This window comes from Schistocerca nitens, chromosome 3 (genome assembly GCF_023898315.1).
Source record: "Schistocerca nitens isolate TAMUIC-IGC-003100 chromosome 3, iqSchNite1.1, whole genome shotgun sequence".
Lineage (NCBI taxonomy): Eukaryota > Metazoa > Arthropoda > Insecta > Orthoptera > Acrididae > Schistocerca > Schistocerca nitens.
In genome coordinates, this window is record NC_064616.1 from 548277009 (window position 1) to 548298334 (window position 21326).

The 21326-nt window shown below is 41.1% G+C and overlaps 1 protein-coding gene across 1 annotated transcript in view; it reads right to left on the minus strand.

Moving 5' to 3' along the window:
* Positions 1 to 21326, minus strand: part of LOC126249328 (proclotting enzyme) — a 278769-nt gene that overhangs the window by 226289 nt on the left and 31154 nt on the right. The window contains exon 3 of the mRNA XM_049950983.1: positions 3424 to 3545. Within this exon, the coding sequence (XP_049806940.1) occupies positions 3424 to 3545 (122 nt within the window). The remainder of the gene's footprint in view (positions 1 to 3423; positions 3546 to 21326) is intronic.

The window sequence follows — 21326 nt, forward strand, 5'->3', positions numbered from 1 at the left end:
GCAACCAGGCAGTGTGGCTTGAAAATGGATGTTTCTGTCCGAAATCGGTAACCACTACAGCTGAACTTTATAAACTGAGACGGACGAAATAAAAAAACAATTGTCCGATTTCTTCAGTTCGTAACAGCTGCGGACCTACCATCCCTGGCAGCATGCCTCAACGAAGCAAACTTTTTATTTTTGATAAAATATCAGGGAGTGGTTCCTTACAAAATTATAACATTGTTATTTAGTAAATCTGCTGAGAATGTGTTAGTTCAAGCTTTGACGGGAGTATGGTACTTGTAACTTATTTAGCTCCTTTATTTGCTGACACTGTCGAGTGTCTGCTGAATGTGCGTGCGATAGAACCACACCTCGGTCGGAAAGGAGAAACACATATTAGGATCAGTCGACCTACAGGAAATGACAAATATTAAAAACCACCACCGGTTGATCTTTAAAAAAAAGTTAATCTGTGGAAAACATTCAGTTTCCATAAAATTCTGTTAATCTTCTGTTAACCAATTTCATTTATCACAGGACAGACAGTTGCCCATTTGATATACGCTTCGCAGGATACGTAACTGAAGCTAACGTTTTATGATCTGTGGTGAAGGTCTTCTGTATAATCAGAATCTATTGGTTCGAACCCATGTGGCTAGCGCAGCTTGGAAAAGACCGTTAAAAGGATATGTTTAAGATAAATATTGCTTCGATTACGACAACTACGCATTAAATGGACAACGCAACAGATAGGTGAGAATTCATTGGAAACTATACAGTCCCACTACCCTCCCCCCCCCCCCCCAACCCCTCGCGTAATCCTCTGCATCCAACTCTCTCTTGAAGTTTCCAGACCTTCAACGATGTATCCAGCAAAGTAACAATTATTCACTTGTCCACAATGAGCAAACAATAAGCACAGTGCTTCTCTATTTTGCATATTGACTGCGTGTGGTGATGTAGTCACAGCCATTGGAGAAACAGTGAATGAGATATTAACGAGTCAGTTTTTATCGGAATGAATATTAACTTCAAACTCCATTATAACTGTGATATGTACGTTGAATAACAGCCTGACAAATGATACCATTTTCTTTAGAGATCCTTCACCATTTTCAAATTTTCTGACACACATTCTTGAAACAATTAGGCCTTTTCAGAATTTTGTCAGGTGCTTATCTATTTCACTGCTCCATTTCTACTATTACGTTCACGTTAAGCTACGTTTTTCAAATTTTCGTGTATAGAGCAAAGATTCTGTAACACCTAAACGTTCCGTAGATAAACGGTTCAGCTGGATAACTCTAGATTAGCTTTCCATGAGGGTAGGTATATTCCTTTTGACACTAAACTGCGATGCATTTGTTAAAGCTACATTAAATTCAGGACTCACAATAGAGGAACTAAATTTTTATACAACAACTTTGAAGTGGTCATGTATTTCTTTCGAGAATGAATTGGAGTCCCGTAGTGAGTGTCGCAGTTCAGAGCGTTTCGCAGCTACCGTACACGAAGACATTCGACTATATATTTGCTTTTTAACGTGTTATAAGCAAAATTTTGGTGTCTCTATTAGGTTGGAGACAGCCAAGATATTTCTGCTTTGGTGGCCTTTTATAGTCAATAGCTGGCTCCGTACGTTATCATTACACCATGCAGCCACAGATTCTGTCAACGTATGCGTTGGTAGCGCCATCGCCCCGTAGGAGTGTAAACAATTCACTGAATTTTTCTGTATCAGCCTCGAGAGCTCACTTCCACGCACCACTAAGCTTATATCTGCTGTCTCGGACGGAGTTGTACTCGCAGATTCTAATTTTCACTGCCTCTTTAGTAACAGAATCACAGTATACATAAGCATGAGAGGAGATTATAGTTTCATCAAACTCTATTTTGTATTTATTTATGAGGTTGTTTTCAGGAACTGCAGATCTGTCAAATTCTCAACTTTTAATGTATCGCTGGTGTTCACTGGATACAACACAGATAGACTAAACGATGTAGTTGATTTCCCAATCACATGGACTTATATAAATCCCAGGGACCGTGAGGTCGAGACTATTCAATTGGACTTAGCATCTCCTTTATCTGCTTAGGCGGTCGGAAAACGAACCATCACAGAAGCAACCACGACGGCCAGCTACTCCGGACAAAAATGATATACGTGATCGTCGAAAAATTTTGGTTTTACCCAGATTTGACGCAGCAGGAAATCGAAGATATCTTATATTTTCAACTGATGAGCCACGGAGACGGAATGGACGCTATGCAGGGCGAACATTAATAAAACCGACAAACTACAAGAACATATTCCTGACTGAAAATGGAGGAAAAAAAGGTTATAGGAACACGTGTCCAAATGTGCGTCGTTCCCGCGGTAGATGGCGCTGACGAATGAAAGTTCCTCTGACTACGTGTCGTGTGTTCCATGTGTGTTGCAGGCTGTGTGATTGACGCAGCGTACTTTAAGCAGCGGAATTGTCTCTAGTAAAGAGGACTGATGACACAAATCCCATAATTGTGATGGTCTGGTGCAAACACTATCGACAAAATCCTTCCCGTAGAGGGAAATCCGCTGCTGATAATCCTTGCACTCGTTGCGGGTGAAGGGGAAAAGAGCAGCTGTCATGCAGGATACACATAATAATACTTTGGCTTACACCAAGTTGACGGGCCGCTTGCCTGGAGCTTGTACTAGGGTTCATCTCAATACCTTGTAGTGCCCGGTCCTCAAAATCTGGTGTATGCACAGTCCGCCGCCTCCCTGCACGTTCATCTGTCTGGAAGGCCCCATGATTACACAAACGCCCAATAAGGGCTTGAAATGCTGTGTGATGTGGTTGGTGCCTGTGTTGATACTTGTTTTGACAGAGCCGTGCTGCCCCTCGACCGTTTCCATCTGCTTGGCCGTACACTTATTCCTAACATGGAATACCGGACAGTTCTGCTGCATACAGTGCGCTGCGTCAATCACACAGCCTGCAACACACAAGGAACACACGGCACCTGGTCAGAGGAACTTTCATTTATCAGCGCCGTCTAACGTGTTAACGCAGTTTGTCGATTTTTATTAATGTTCACCCTGTATAGTACTACTGAAATGTGAATCACTAAAGAAAGGCACCCAGGGATGGCACTACACTACCGAAAGTTCGTATGCCTATTTAATTACGTAGTTTGTTAAGTATATGTAAAAGTAGAATAAAGTAAGGTGAAGGCAGAGATTTGGTATATTGTCGCTGGAGTCGCGTCACGGTTGGACCTGTGTTACACTGCATAGGATCTTTATCAAACGTCCCTTGTATTTCGCGGTGTACAGGAGTATTTTTATCATATCTCCTATAAAAGTCGGAGCGTGGTACTAGCCTTTATAAAAGTTTGTCAAAGAACTTTGACAGCGTAATACGGATCTAGGGTTTGATTGATTGCGCAACGTACCCCGCGGGTCGTCGGCCGGCGAGCTGAGACCGTTGTGCTGTGGGTAGAAGGCGGGCAGCGTCCCCGGCGCGTCGGGATCCCGGAACACCAGCCGCGGGCTCCGCTCGCGCTGTGGGCTCGGCCTGCAATCACACCAGCATAGCTCATCCTCACCATCCTGCCTCTGCTACTTCTTACACAAATATACTGCTGTGAACCCAGACTGAAACAGAAAACAGAAGTGGTTTATGGCGTTCCCCGAGGTAGTGTTATAGGCCCTTTGCTGTTCCTTATGTACAGGAACGATTTGGGAGACAATCTGAGCAGCCGTCCTAGACTGTCTGCAGATTATGTTGTCTTTTTCGACTATTAAAGTCATCAGAAGATTAAAACAAATTGCAAAACGATTTAGAAAGGTATCTGTATGGTGCAAAAATTTACAATTGCCAACTGACCCTAAATAACGAAAAGTATGAGGTCATCCACATGAGTGCTAAAAGCAATCGGTTAAACTTCGATTATACGATAAATCAGTCAAATCAGAAGGCCGTAAATTCAACTAAATACCTAGGAATTACAATTAAGAATAACTTAAATTGGAAGGAACACATAAGAAATATTGTGGGGGAAGGCTAACTAAAGACTGCGTTTTATTGGCAGGACACTTAGAAAATGTAACAGATATACTAAAGAGACTTCCTACACTACGCTTGTCCATCCTATTTTAGAATACTGCTGCGCGGTGTGGGATACTTGCCAGATAGGACTGACAGTGTACTTCGAGAAAGTTCAAAGAAGGGCAGCACCTTTTGCATTATCGCGAAATATGGGAGAGAGTGTCACTGAAATGATACAGGATTTGGGGTGGACATCATTAAAATAAATGAGTATTTTGTTACGGCGGAATCTTCTCACGAAATTTAGATCACCAACTTTCTCCTCCGAATCCGAAAATATTTTGTTGACGCCGAACTACATAGAGAGAAACGATCATCATAATAAAATAAGGGAAATCAGAGCTCGCACGGAAAGATATAGGTGTTAGTTTTTTCCGCGCGCTGTACGAGATTGGAATAATAGAGAGTTATTGTGAAGGTGGTTCGATGAACCCTCTGCCAGGCACTTCAATGTGACTTGCAGAGTATCCATGTAGATGTAGATGTAGGAAGTACAGCAGAGAACGAAATTTTGCTTATTATCGTTATAGAGTACAGCAGGAACAATACATGACTGAATATTGTAAAGGTTCTCTCTTTATTATTCATATTCAGATTATTAAAAGTTAATATCACTGCACATGAGTAATAATCAATTTTGTAGCAATGTTTATTATTAAATCCCAAGAAAGGAATCTTCACACATATAGTCGGTTACTTACTTACCTTGCAGATGGCTTCAGTGTTCAAAAAATGGTTCAAATGGCTCTGAGCACTATGGGACTTAACATCTTAGGTCATCAGTCCCCTAGAACTTAAAACTACTTAAACCTAACTAACCTAAGGACACCACACACATCCATGGCCGAGGCAGGATTCGAACCTGCGACCGTAGCAGTCCCGCGGTTCCGGACTGAAGCGCCTAGAACCGCTCGGCCACCGCGGCCGGCGGTTTCAGTGTATTGAGTTCTTCATACAGTAGTGGAAATCAGTGTAAAGGCATGGGTATTTGCGGGAAAATTAACATTGTCAGTTTGAATAGTTGTGCACAATGTATATGCAATAATATGAAATCCAGTATACCGACAAATGCAGTCAAAAAAAAAATGTTCAAATGTGTGTGAAATCTTATGGGACTTAACTGCTAAGGTCATCAGTCCCTAAGCTTACACACTACTTAATCTAAAGTATCCTAAGGATAAACACACACACCCATGCCCGAGGGAGGACTCGAACCTCCGCCGGGACCAGCCGCACAGTCCATGACTGCAGCGCTTAAAACCGCTCGGCTAATCCCGCGCGGCCAAATGCAGTCAAATGGTTTCGCACTTGACATCAGTAGTGCAGTATACAGGGTGAGTCACTAACTATTGCCACAAAGGATAACTCCGGAAATACGATAGCAGCTGAAAGGTTTGTGGGACAAAAGTTGCATGGGACAACGGGGGCCATAATATGACGTTAGTTTTTTGTTTTAGGTGGGGTCGCTTCAGAGATATGAATGTCAACTTTGTTTTTCAAAATGAAATGTTACAGTTTGGCACTTATTTTCTGATAGCGGCTATCGAGATGAGTCCTATGATGTGTATCAGTAAAGTCTTTGAAGGTAACCGAAGTTCAAAAAGGTGGCACGAACGTCCATTTACAGAAGGTGTCCGAAGTGATGACCATTGGTGATATGATATGGACAGATCGGAATATATACGCGAAGTAGAAACTTATTTGAGGCATAAAAAGGGATACTTTTCCGCAAAGCAATGGCCGCAAACAGTCATTCATATCAACTTGTGGCGTTTTACAGTTGCCACTAACTGTCAGACGTGTACGACATATTTTGTCACATGAAAAACATTCTGCATTCAAGAAACGACTGAAGAAACCCACCCTAAACAACCAAACGTTAGCACGCTAATTTGGAGTTTGCTCAAAAACATATGTCATGGGCTTCAGAATTGGATAAAGTGACTTTCAGTAATAAGAAGTTTAATTTAGATGGGCAGGATGGATTTCAACATTATCGGCATCAGCTGAGAACAGAGCAGCAGGTGAGAATGAGCAGAAATTTTGATGGTGGATGTGTTATGATTAGGGCAGCCTTCTGCGCTGAAAGTAAGTCACGCATTATCGTCTGAACACTAGAATAAAATCTTAACATGTACAATGAGATGCTAAAGACAGAACTGATTAGAGTAAGTGAGGACTTACGGGACGAAAGTCTAATGTTTCAACAAGATAATGCATCTGTGTATGCTTCTGGCACAACCGAAAAGTAGTTTGAAGGTAAAGATATCGATGTCTTGCCCTGGTCAGCACGTAGCCCAGATTTACATCCCGTGTAAAACCTCTGGAGAATATTTGCTAGGCGTTCTTGTAGCAATGGGAGGGAATTTCAGGCCGTATGTGAGCCGAAAAGAGCGATACGAGGAGAGTGGGTGACTATTTCACTCAAGAACCACAAACCCTAACAAAATCAATGCCGAAGAGAATTTTTAGGTAATTAGGAAGGAAGAACGGAGGTCGGACAAACTACTAACAACGCAATAACACAACACGATACAGAATGCCCTTGTACCAGTTTCCATTCACGAAATGATAACGCCAAATTTTTTGCTCGTGTTATAAAAGAAACTATATAATTTCATAGTAAATTCAATACATGTATGCTTCACACTTGGTACTATTACTTTCGTGGAACCCCGTCTTTATACTGATTTCCACTACTTTAACTGCGTAGTATAAATGTATTTCAGTGGGTCCTTGGATGCGTAAATGACAAGCTTGAAACATAACTATTTGTTTGCATTTAACATTATACGTTTCACAGTCACAAACACTGTCTACAATCACAAGGAAAATATGAACTCGGAATGCACATAAAAGATAAAAAGCAATCCATTGTTTTTCTAACAACACAAATCAAAGACCTTCACACACGTTCTCTCTCACAGTTTCTCGGAGTGAGAGTAAGTCTCATTTGGCACTAAGACACATAATATATATGAATTACCAATTATTCTGGGAGCTCCCAAACGGTCTGCACACCAAGCCAGGTGACGCAGCGGTTAGCACACTGGATCCGCATTCGGGAGGACGACGGTTCAAACCCGCGTCCGACCATCCTGATTTAGGTATTCCGTGATTTCCCTAAATCGCTTCGGGTAAAAGCCGGGATGGTTCCTTTCAAAGGGCACGGCCGACTTACTTCCCCATCCTCCCCTAACCCAATGGGACCGATGACATCGCTGTTTGGTTCCCTCCCCCGAATCAGAAAACCAGTCCAACAAGTTTTGCAGGTCAGATTACTATCTAGGTGACATCCGCCTTTTATTATTAACATAGTTTCACATTAAAGGCTATAATTCACAAGTGCAAATTCTTTTAAATAATTGTGATAATGACAATATTGATAGGGATATTAAAATAAGGTGAATATTTCTAAAGTTACTGACTCTATGTTCGCTATATATTTGACCTGATATCGATTGTTAAATCGATAAGTAACAAGCCGGCCGCGGTGGCCGTGCGCTTCTAGGCGCTTCAGTCAGAAACCGCGGGACTGCTACGGTCGCAGGTTCGAATCCTGCCTCGGGCATGGATGTGTGTGATGTCCTTAGGTTAGTTAGGTTTAAGTAGTTCTAAGTTCTAGGGGACTGATGACCTAAGATGTTAAGTCCCATAGTGCTCAGAGCCATTTGAACCATTTTTGATAAGTAACAAGTTCCCTGAACAACATCAAACCGAGTTTGCAAAAAAGAATAAGTGATAATATTTTTTTTACACGCTTTTACTATTGTTTACTCGAAAACTGATTTTTTGTTATAATATCATAGCATAAGTAACTATCGATATATAAAGGGAAAAGTACGTATGTGGTAAAGTTTCGTCCGAGTACTATAAAACTACAAAATGTCCAAAACAATGAATTAATTACTTCATAAATCATAAGAAGTTCAGACAGAGCCAACAACCAGTAGTCATAGATTTCTGTTGGGGTGGAGAGATTTCGATAGGGTTTGATTTATTAAAATAATTATGTAGATCGTTAGGGGTATAAATAGCCAGAGATTTAATACACAGAGCTTCGATAGGGCTTGATTTATTACGATTCTGTTTTCTGTTTCAGTCTGGGTTCACAGCTGATCCTTAGGGGCATAAAGGGCCTGAGGTTTAGTACACAAAACTGCCAACTCTGGCGCCAACAATGGCTTTAACTCGAGTGAGTATCGTATCGAACTGAGATTGGGTGATAGGTACGGGTAGGTCATTCCGTGCTGCTTCAATTCTGCCAGAGTTCACCAGTCGTAGTGGTTGGCGAGTAGTGGCATGCCATCTCTCGGGAGCATAGGACCAGGTGTTTTGAATGGATGAGAAATCCGGAGAACGTGTAAGCCAGGGCAACAGTCCAACACTCTCCACATCGATCGAGGTAGGTCGGAAAAGCACAGGTAACGCGCGGTCTTGCGTTATCTTGTTGGAAGATTACATAACGGAGGACTCGAAGATAGAGCACAGCCACCGGTCTTAACACGTCACAGATTTAACGGCTGCTGTGCAAATTATTATTGCCTGTGCCAGCCAGAAGTGATAGTGTTGTGTACCAAATGTCACCAAACACCACCACGCCAGGTGCGTTATCCGCATGACGATGACGAATGCGTTCTCTCTAGACCCTCCCATGCTTAGGTACTGAACTATATCTCGTCGACCTGGAGTTACTCCTCTGTCCAATGATGTACGTGGGCGCACCACTATCGGCACGCCTCTCTGCTGCTTCTGTGTTAGTTGAAGCCGCAACAATGGTCACCTGGTCGCCGTCCTGACAGTACGTGGGACTGAAATACTAATCATCTGTAAACTCAAGCATGTAGTACAACTGATTAAAATTTGATATCTGTTGCGTGACTCATTCGCTGTGTTGTAGTTTAAATGGCCAGCAGTGTGCTTCCACTCACTTGTTCCTTATGTACATTCACAGGACGCATTCAGTGCCTAATCTACACTCATTGTATTAGCTACAAAAAGCATCTATTGATATTTTAAAAAATGTATGTATCTCCTCTTAACCCAGTGGACCACACATATCACTTACTATCTGGAAAGAATCGCTGTGGGGATAAGAACCACCTACCTATCAAACTGGTACGGGGCAGGGTGGGTGGGGGTGAGAAATCAGTGAAACCCATGACGCGCAAATACTCATACTTTATTATTATCATTCACATATGGGGCCAATAGGTCCACGCGAGGTACTATCCATCGATGCCCTTTTGATGGTTGGCCTTCCTTTGTGTCCAAATTTGTTTCGTCCTTTCAGAATGAAGTCTCTTTCTTTCATCAGACCACGGTATTCCAGTCCGTTCCTATTTTCCCTCTGACCAACTTTTCAAGCAAATATTTTCTGCATGAATGTTTTTCTATCTGTAACGTCTGCCTGAGTTATACCGGCTACTTTAAGATCCTCCTTAATCGCAGCGACCCATTTAATTGGCTCAGTTTTGGCCTTACTTCTGTTTTCGTAGGATTCTACTATTTGTTTGTCAACCTAGTGGGTGCGATTCTTTTAATGTGCCCATAAAATTTAAGTCTTCGTTTTCGCAGGCCACCGTGTATGTCTGTGTATTCTTCTATTTCCTTATTACTTTTCAGCCTATAAATTTCTCCATCAGTAATTTTGGGGGCCTAATTTTTTCCTAATAGTCTTTCTTTCTTTTGAATTTCTTCAATATCGTTCTCTCTATTTAAATGCTTTAGTCGTTCAGTATTTGATAACGAGAGCACTTAGTGACTTGCAACACACTTCACACATAATTTCGAAGTTTTTCTCACTTACAAACTATACAAAGTAATGAAAGGAAAAACATGTATCGCTTACTACATTTTCGCTGGTTATGCAGTAAAATTGCCGCATGAAACATGATGTTTTAATTTATGCCTTCTGCATTTTCGACACATTTTCCTGGCAGTAACGAAATTCGCTGGAGATACAGGTGTAATATGTGTACAAATACATGTAAAATATGTTAAATATTATGTGGCTGAAAAGCTCATCCTGAACCCCAGGAACGATTGCAACCAGATTATAGTAACGATATTAGTTACGAGCTGGAAAGGAATACTGTGGGGGTAACAGTCACGTGCCTATCACTGGGATGATCGTGATAACGTGGAGAGAGAAGGCAGGGGAGGAGGAGACGGACGGACAGCGGAGGAGATGAACAGAGACTGTGGGTGGAAGAGATAGGCAGAGCTGGGGGGGGGGGGAGAGGGGGGTTGAGAGTCTGGATTTTGATTTATATTTTGCTTTATAAGTGCCTTTGAGACTTGTCGAGGATGAGCTTGCGATAGTTTACTTGTACTAAGAAAAACACAATAATTATCGTATATTCAATGCAAGAAAATGTGGCAAGAACGTCTGCTGCGAATTCGATGCAACTGCAGGAGATGAATAGAGAGACGGGAGAAGGAAACTGACAGAGAAAGGGTAGAGGAGGAGACGAACAGGGAGTGGAGAGAGGAGGGGATGGATAGAGAGAGGGGAGGAGAGGAGATTGACAGAGAAAGTAAAGAGGCGGAGATGGTCAGCGGGAGGGGGAGGAGGAGATGGACTAATAGAAGATAGAAATAAATAAATACCCGGGCAACGCCAGATACTCAGCTAGTAATCTAATAAAAGAAAGAAACTGAGAAATATAGGGTCTAATATTCAGTGGTATACAATGTTGTTAGAGATGAAACATAAAGCCCAAGTGGAAAAGGTAAAACAGAAAATCGGACGTGACTTTTTTAAAGGAATTTTTTTGGCATTAATCTGAAGTATTTCAGGGAAATCCAAATCAGAACGCGCGGACTCGGACTGGATCACCATTCTCTCAATGCCATTCCAGCACTCTACAGGTACACATAACACTATATCCTTCCTTTAGTTTCACACACACACACACACACACACACTCACACACACACACACAAACAAACACATACATACACATAACGGAACCGAAAATTTAACTTCTGCCATATGGTATGAGCAAAGGGCGTCGCCACATAGCTAGGAAGAATCGTCGATTCATGTATTCGGTTGAGTCTGGATTTTGATTTATATTTTGCTTTATAAGTGCCTTTGAGACTTGTTGAAGATGAGCTTGCGATAGTTTACTTGTACTAAGAAAAACACAATAATTATCGTATATTCAATGCAAGAAAATGTGGCAAGAACGTCTGCTGCGAATTCGATGCAACTGCAATACATGCGTTAGTGTCCAACAGATAAAATTGGGAAATAAGAAAAATGAAGTGAGAATAGGTGAGCAATAACTTTATATCACTATCATGACTTTCCAAAATTCGGATTTGTGTTAGTATGTTTGTGAAAGGGTACTCTGCTTCGAATGGGTGTATGATTCAAAGCCAACGAAAATCACTGCGTTACACCCATAATTAGCACATTGGACAAAAGAAATTAGTCACACCCAAGAGCGTACCGTATAACACCGGCTCTGGCCGTGATAATCATCTCAGTTCGACAAGGAAGAGGCTCAGTAAGTTTCTTCACATATGCCATATCCACCTGAATCCACTCATTGATGACTACATCCCACAGAGCTAATAAACTACAGGGATACTGTTTTCTACGTTTGACCCTCTGCTCTAAATAGTCCTACATTTTCTATGGGATTAACGTCTGGTGATTTAGAGGGTTAGTCGAGCTACCATAAGGTGAAATAAATATTCTGGTTAATGTTAACAGTTACCTGAATGATTGAGCCAAAGTCATGGTGTGAAAAACTCTACCAAAACATGACGGAACCATCTCCGACCTGAAGTACTTCCTCCGCATACTGCGGGTTAAATGCATCATTCAGCTATCGGCGCATGGACGCCTTGCATCATTTTAAAAGAGGCGAAATCCCGATTCGTCGTACAACAATATCCACGTCTAGTCAGTTACTATCTAGTTTCTGTATTGCTTGGCCCACTGATGACATGCAGTTTTATGTGCAGCTTTGAGCAATTGCGTTTTACAAGGTACCCAACTCCAAATGTCAGTTGAATGTAGTGCCTTCAGCAATGTTCGTTCAGAGAATGGTTGAGATGGAGCTGCATTCACTAACAGCAGAAACTCCAACCTCGTATGAAATCAACTGTCGCTGACAAGGCGTCACATTCGTCTCCGGTCCCTTTTGGATGGCAGTAGAGTTGCGCTCTACAAAAACTACGGTTTGGTTGCTTTGGTACAGTACAAAAATGACGTAGTAAAAGGTAGGATTACTTGTAGTATTGTTACCGTCGGTAGAGGAAGATACGTGAATGACAAGTTTGTTTGTGTGGATCCCAGTTTGCCTCACATAGATTCATTTATGTATACTTGGTTTTTAAATAAAACTGCCTTTTCCTGCTGCTACTAGTAGTTTGCCTCACATATATTCGTTTCTGTATACATGGTTTGTAAATGAATCTATGTGAGGCAAACTGGGAGCCGGCGACTTCCCTTTGTGTTTTGTTTCTTTGTTTGTTTTGTACGTAAACAGAATCACACATCTTTCAGAATCAATCCACTGTGTATTTTATAACCTTACAAAATATAAGTTGCATTTTATAAGTAAGGAATATTAGTTGACCGCGCATCGCCTCCGCTTTTATGTAACAGAAGCAACTACTATTGATGTAAGTACAGTTTACATGCGCGAACATAAAAAATTCTGTGTAATCATTGGTGTTATTTCGTACTCAATGTAAAGTTTTTCTTCGTGATCAAAGGCAAGAGCTTTCTGCTATTATTGGTGATAAGTGCGAAATTTGTTTGCGAACAACAAAAACATGTTCTTTATAAGCTCAACGAAGTAATGAAGCGATGTTCGATATATTATTATTTTGCGCTTCTTTAAATTTTATCTTTTTTCTGAGGAAATTGCGTTTTCTAGCGCTACATGATAAATCTGTATTGCTTTTCTTTATTTTTGCTGGAACAACCCTCTACTTCAGGTTATAAATCAGCAATGTTCGAATAAAACCTGAATTAAGCATTGACAATTTCAATTTTGTTCTAAATACTGTTTATTTATCAGTAAAAATCAGTAGCATAACCAAATAGAGCAAACATGTTGCGTAGGATACGCGTCCCTTTATATATCCTCACTCAGTTTCTTCTACACGGTTCACCGCTCCCAGTTTCTAGGGGAAACTAGTAAGACACCGATCGCATACGCAAAGAAAGTGATCGAAATCAGGTAACGATGGATACATATGCAACACACATAACGTACAGATAATGCGGGTAGGATCTTAACTGAGCAGTTCCACTGAGGAAGCTACGTAATCTACACTTACTTCTGACAATCTGTGGCAGTTTAACAACTCTAGGTAGTGTCTTTTACAAGCACTGTTCTTAAGCTACATTACATGATTGAAAGTGTACTCCACACCACTGTACAGGCCATGCTGATACACCAGCATACTGGGAAATTTCATTCTCGGTGTGGTCATGGACAGGTCCAAAGAGAAGAGCTCGTTTATGCCGTTCAATCACGTTTCAAAGTCGATCCATCTTACAGCACTAAGGCTATACAACCAACTGGTACATAGACACAACTGTAGTGCCACGACTTATGTCAGCAGTGGAAGGTCACATGAGCGGCTGGTACCAGTCCTACATCACGTACAGCGCTGTAAAGCGAAAAAGGGTCTCTTTTAATGGGGTGACTACTATTTTTTCGGTGAGTTTATGTCAGTGATATTTGCACTTTCGATGAAAGTTGAGTGTAACCTCTTGAAGAATTTACTAATGTAATGCGACAAAGCCGACATTTATACCATGTCCTGAAGGACAGAAATCTAGGAGTCCTTGAAACAGTTCAGTCAGCTATTTGTATGAGAAGAACTGACGATTCCTTGAAAGGAGAAATGTTCTTCGTACGCCGTATGAGGTGGAGAACAGTTGAGAGGCCTTAACTGCACAGCGAAATCCAACGACATGTTTAAGAGTGTAAAGAGTGCCCGTTTGGCAAAACTGCGGAAATGGGACCGTGTATAGGAGTCACTGTACATCGAGATCGTAAAGTGGCTTCCGGTTTTTGTTTTCAGACTTATTCTTGTCGCATATTCGTCTGGTGGGAAACTGATATCCATTACAATTACAGAACCTTAATATAAAACGACCAGCTAGATGGGTTTGGGATCATGATGTGGAAGGCATTATATAAGTGCGCAGTAATGGACATTGGTGGACTACTTCTAACGTCCAGAGGTACAGAAATGACTGTATAACGTAGAGTTGCGCTCTACCAAACTAGGGTTCGGTGGGTTTGGTACACAACATAAATGACGTAGTAAATGGTAGGATTATCTGTAGTACTGGTAAAAATGATAGGGTAAGAAAAGTAAATGAATGTGTAAGACACAAACTGGTAGCCGACGAGTTTTCTTTGTTTCTGTTTGGTTGGTTGTTTGTTTTGCACACAATCAGAACCGCACATCATTCAGCGTTAGTCCACTGTATATTTTACATCCTTACAGAATAGAAATTGCATTTAGAAGTAATAGAAATTAGTTTATCGAGTAATTTCTGCTCTTTTATGTAACAAAACAATTACTTTTGATGTAGGTACAGTTTACATGCACAAACATAAAAAATCTATAAAATTAATATTGTTATTTTGTACTCAGTTCTTCATCGTGATAAGAGGCAAGAGTTTCTTGTTATTACTGATAAATACGAAAGTTGTTTATGGATAACAGAAACGTGTTTTAAATAAGTTCGACGAAGTATTGAAGCAATGTTTGATAAATTTTTGTTTTGCGTCTTTTTAAGTTTCTGTTGAGGAATTTGTGTTTTCTAGCGCTATATGATAATTCTGGATGGCTTCCTCTATTTTTATTACAGCGTCCACTTGTTTCACGTTATAGATCAACAATTTTCGGATAAAACCAGCATTAAGCATTCACTGTTTCAGTTTTGCTGTAAATGCTGTTTATTCTTGAGTAATAACTTGAGTGATAACTATATAGAACAAAACTGTTTCGTATTTTATCTGGCTTTTCATATATCAGTTTCTACATGGTTAATCGCCTCTGGTTTTTAGGGGAGTCTAGTAAGACGCTGATCGCATACTTAAAGAAAGTGATCGTTATGAGACAATTACCGGTAGGTATGTAACATACCCAATGTATAGGCGACACGGGTGTGGCCTTAATTGACAAAAGCTACTAGGAGAACTAGCGTAGTCTACGCTTACTTACGGTATTATACGGCACAGTAGCCCGCTGTAGTTTTACAACTGTCCTACAACTACATGCGCAAGTTTCTAGAGGTGCAGTTGGTGGAGGCCTCCTCTTCATAAGCGACAGCTCCCATCCACATCAGACTGCTCTGATCGGTACACTGGTTAGTGCATTGAATTCATATTCTGGAGGAGCCAAGTTCAAATCCACATCTGATCATCCTGATATACGTTCCTCTAAACTAATCGAGGTGAATAGCGAGATAGCGCCTTTGGAAAGAAACCACCCGTCCGTCTCACCCGAGCAGCTACGCCGACTCGGATTCTATTGATCTCGTCGTCGGCGAGACGTTAAATTCTAATCTCACTTCTTCCTTCCTTTCGGGCTGCTTTGATGGAAGAGTTCCTCGCAAGTAAAATATTCATTACACGGACTGGAAACAAAATCTACGGATCTGAATCCTACTCAACGTGTCTTGGATGGAGTGGGAGAAGATCCGTAGCCCGTTGAAATGTGCACGAGGCCTCCGCATTAGTCTTTCTCAGTAAGAAAATATCACAGCTAAAGGCGTTAAAGCACCTCGTAAAGACCATGTGTGGTAGCAAAGACTCCAAATACTCTATATTAATTAATTTACTGTAGTAGAGCACATTTTTAAGTTTTGTTGTATATTTCAAACGTGTATTTTCCGTTTCAGGACTTTTCTAACACAAGCTTTGGACATTACTGTATGTAAAATGTCTTGCAATTTAGTTTTATGTTACAAGTGTAGGATACCATCCTCTCGTTTCATGAGTATGCTTAACTTATGGACACCATGATGGTAGCGTCAAAGTTGAACTGTTGCAATGTGGTATCATCTTAGAAGTAACGACTCCATGAACGCAGTAGGAGGTGGTTACAGCGGCATTTCTTACGTTTATACTGATTCAGAATCCGTGTATTGTCGTCGTTTGAAGCATCTTCTTAAAAGTCAATCAAATTACGTTCAAACTGGAGCTATATCTCGTCTACAATTTATGCAAGAGAAAATTATGGACTAATTAAGAGGAGAAGATAACTTTGAGTTTAGAATGGAGTAACTACGAAATATTAAAAACTAAAACAGATGTTTAAAAAGGAACTGAATCATAGCTCGCCACATGTGTTAAATACACACATAGTAAATAGAGGACTGTCGACTCCAGACACAACATATTAAGTATACGTGATGTAAAATGTAGTGATATTGCTGTAGCTCTGATATTACAATGTTTTTGGCCTTGATAACTACAATGTTTTTGGCCGTGGTAACAGTGAGATTTTCCTTGAAAGGTGACTGAATCAAGTAGAACAGATGAAGTACAGAATCACAAACCGAGTCAATAATTCCGATTTATTTCATAATTCCATTTTCAAACTTTACATCAGGTATACTGGTGTTGTTCACTGTGAAAAATATCCATGTTGATCTTCCACTGTAGCCATTTTAGCTCCCTGTACTAATAAATTTGCGTATAAAAATAAGACTGAAACATTTTCCTTGTCGTTACAATAATGATTACTGAAACCGGTAATACATACCGTTTTGCTATACGTTACTTTCCCATCGCTTTTAGTGTCTTCCTCTTTCATTAATATGTCACATTCAATTAGAAAACTGTAACTTGTTAAAAAGCCTATAATCTCAAAAATTTAATTAATTATAAAATTCCAGCAACTGGTCGAAAAGACTGTTAGTTAAAGCTACAATTATTTTTCTTATCTCATCGACACTTAGAGATGGGTCACTAGCGAAACTAGTGATTAATCATCAGACTCTCTATAACTGTAACGTTAGATGTTGTGGTACACTTCTAATGAAACTCAGTACATACAACCAGCGCCCTAGCTAAAACGCTGCTTTAGGCTTCATGCTATAGACCAATGGAAGAATGCACTTTTATGTTGAACGCATTAAAGGTTTACCACGTTGCGTTAAAATTTTTCTCAAGGCTTGTCAAGGAGTCTCATACATTTTTCTTACATTAATTCCGGTATTCACAGTAAAAAACCGCTCTGTATTTAAGAGTTGGTTGTATAGGCTAAATCCCTGGGCGGTAGCTTACGACACACGGAGATACACTAGACAGAGATTGAATCCGTGCGTCGGTTTATCGACCGCTAGTGCGGTACACCGCTAAACTGGGTGTGGTTTTCAGATGGATTCTCACAAGCGATTAGGCCAACGTGGAACAGGTTCCCCGCCTCTATCTCTGAAACACAACACACCGTTACAGCGCCGCCAGTCGATGTGTGTGCCCGGTGAAGAGAGCACAGGTGTACTGTGTCGCGCTTTCAGACTGAAACAGATTCGGATTTTTCTGCACTTACAGCAAACAAAAAATGAAACACGAAATATTACCTTTACAGTTAAATTTGTTATTCTCCCGAGAATGGAATACAAAGGAATAAGCGGCCAAGACACACCGTACATTTTGTCCGTGAAATAGTTAGAACATGCCAGGCAGACTTGATTGGGTTTTACAAAACAAGAACACACACAGTCTACTCTTACCGATGACAGATGGCGTTTACGATATTAGTATGTTGGATTAGGATGGCACTGTGCCGAAATGAGGACGTCGATACACGCAAAAGACTATAAGATGCATGACGTCCAACGGATTATCAGATGGCACCGTGCAATGTGTAATGACACCAGGAAAAAGGAATGATGGACGATTTATCCCCTCACTAAACACATTAAAAACTCAAATTAACAATTCAGAGAAGATACCAGGAAGGTAAAAATACTTTTCATCATAATGCAGAAACGTCATTTTAGATAGTAACGAAACAATGTAAGGCCTTTTTTCCTTATCACAAACTATCATATGGTCAGCAATAAAATGGTTTATTCAAATTACTCCACTACCAGCACCGAACTCCTGTGCGTCGTCTCAGCAGAGTACGAGTGCAGTGATTAGGTAGTACCCTATAAGTAGGCGAGCGAAGAAGACTTCACTCCCTCTGGATTTCGGGAAGGAGACGATTCACGCCAGGATGGAAATATATGTGAGTACGTCACTTTACTGCGTTACATAAATATGACAACTGATAAACAGACATATCAGTTTCATCACATTTTCTCAACAGGGTTTTTTCTCCCATAGACAAGTATAATAAAAGTCGTTACTCTTGACATTAGATAAACTGTAGATGCCAATAGCAAAGAGAACTACCATGTACTCATGTAGTTAAGTGTAAAAACAGAGAATATGTAGTAAACCCATATTACTGACGACTAAAAATCACGCTGTCACTGCTCTGAAATGTACTCTCCGCCTTGGGAAAGAAAGCAGAATAAAGACATCGATGTTCCGCTGAAAGACGACTGTAGTGTTCTGATTGTAGTTTAAACGTTTCTGGATCTTTATTGTACCGCTCAATGCACAGAATACAGTTTTCCGACTGTATCATATGCGTCATACTGAAAACGTCTGAAAGGAATAGAGTCTAAGAACAAAATGAAACAACGGTGAAACAAGTATTGGTTGAGAATGTAAATGATTGTAAATGCAGTGTTTATGTGCATGCCTTTACAGTAAATTTTCCCCTGATTAATCGTTTGAGTCCTATAAACAGGGATGAACTCGGTCAGAATTGAAAGCTCTGCCAATATGTCAAGCATTTGGCAAGAAATCAGCTATGGTCTTCTTTAAGGAACCATCCCAGAGTTTGCCTGAATTTATTTATGGAAACTGCTGAAAACTTATAGGTGGATGAGGATCATCGGGCTGGGATTTCAACCTGCCCTTCCCGAACAGGAGCCGGCCGCGGTGGCCGTGCGGTTCTGGCGCTGCAGTCCGGAACCGCGGGACTGCTACGGTCGCAGGTTCGAATCCTGCTTCGGGCATGGGTGTGTGTGATGTCCTTAGGTTAGTTAGGTTTAAGTAGTTCTAAGTTCTAGGGGACTTATGGTTCAAAAATGGCTCTGAGCACTATGGGACTCAACTGCTGTGGTCATAAGTCCCCTAGAACTTAGAACTACTTAAACCTAACTAACCTAAGGACAGCACACAACACCCAGCCATCACGAGGCAGAGAAAATCCCTGACCCCGCCGGGAATCGAACCCGGGAACCCGGGCGTGGGAAGCGAAAACGCTACCGCACGACCACGAGATGCGGGCTAGGGGACTTATGACCTAAGATGTTGAGTCCCATAGTGCTCAGAGCCATTTTCTTCCCGAACAGGAGGCCAGTGTCCTTACGGTTTGCCAACCTGGTTAGCAGCCTTTGGCAACACAGTGCCGTAGTATACGATTAGAACTAAACTTTAAGCCGTCGTGCATACGTCCCTATGTATTGTTGGCGTCAGAGGATACGTATAAGCAAACTAAAGATTTCGCGTGGAAGCATGTCATCATCCTGCGTGGATTCTACATCTACATCTACATCTACATTTATACTCCGCAAGCCACCCAACGATGTGTGGCGGAGGGCACTTTACGTGCCACTGTCATTACCTCCCTTTTCTGTTCTAGTCGCGTATGGTTCGCGGGAAGAACGACTGCCGGAAAGCCTCCGTGCGCGCTCGAATCTCTCTAATTTTACATTCGTGATCTCCTCGGGAGGTATAAGTAGGGGGAAGTAATATATTCGATACCTCATCCAGAAACGCACCCTCTCGAAACCTGGCGAGCAAGCTACACCGCGATGCAGAGCGCCTCTCTTGCAGAGTCTGCCACTTGAGTTTGCTAAACATCTCCGTAACGCTATCACGGTTACCAAATAACCCTGTGACGAAACGCGCCGCTCTTCTTTGGATTTTCTCTATCTCCTCCCTCAACCCGATCTGGTACGGATCCCACACTGATGAGAAATACTCAAGTATAGGTCGAACGAGTGTTTCTTGTAAAAGAAGAGTCATGCTTTGGAGGTTTGTTAGATAACAACGTGAAGCGATGTAGCTGCTGCATGACGCGTTGTTTAGACTGCGCAGAGCAAAAACACTCCAGCTCGCGTCCGCATCGATAAGACGCGCGCGTGCCGTTGCGCTCGTCAAATATATCAATGCTGTTAAAAATTAAATGATAAAGTTCATTTAATTAATCGCACATGGTGAATTTTTTCTGTTTGAACATCCGTGAAAGTTTATGGTTATACGTGAAAATTTATTAGATAACATGTCAATCGCTAACAGTGGTAATCAAACCCGATTGTGACTGATGCCCATCCTCTAACCTGACGACAATGTTCTTAACTGTACAACCACCAGGAACGAATAACCAGACAGTAGCAGGAACGTAAAAGTTCCTGATTGACCTAAGCCACATACGCGATGCAAGCCTTTAAGATACACAGATCGTAATGACTCTATGTTCGGACTAATGTGTGACCCACAATAAAACGATGAACTCTTCAGTTTTTTCACAAAATTTATATCTGTGCATGAGAAAAGCTACACACACGGAACTGTGTGGATCCATGACTGCATAAGATCTTCTATCTTTAGGACTATGAGCAAGTATTCTTTTACCTTGCTAGCATCGGAGCGTCATACTTAAACAGAGCAGTATTATTTTTCACCCGTTCTTCAGATATGAAGTTTTGTATCGCGTAAGATGAGATGCTATTCTGTTGTGTGCCGTGCTTCAGCATGCGTTTTGCACCCTAATACCGGGTGAACGGCATTCGAGGTGAATTGGGGTGATGTAACAAGTCTGTTTGTGTGATCATCCTCCACAGTAATCATACGTGCTTTGTAAATGAAACTGCCTTTTCCTGCAGCCATTTAATTTATTCATCCCAGACGCGTTTCTCCTTTTTCTTGTTCTAAGGCATCATGAGCGGGATCTATAACGATACAATTTTGTTAGTTTTAGATTATTAAACAGCTTACGTCGCGATTTTTTATGTAAAAAAGTAATTACTTACGATTTGCTGATCTGCGTTTTCTCACATCTGGTCTGGAGATCGCACTTCCACTTTATTACTGACATATAAGCAGAACTTCGCGTTCTGACCTTCCTCACACTGTTCACCATATTTATCCTCCTTTTTTGTGGTATACTAGTGTTCTTTTGCCA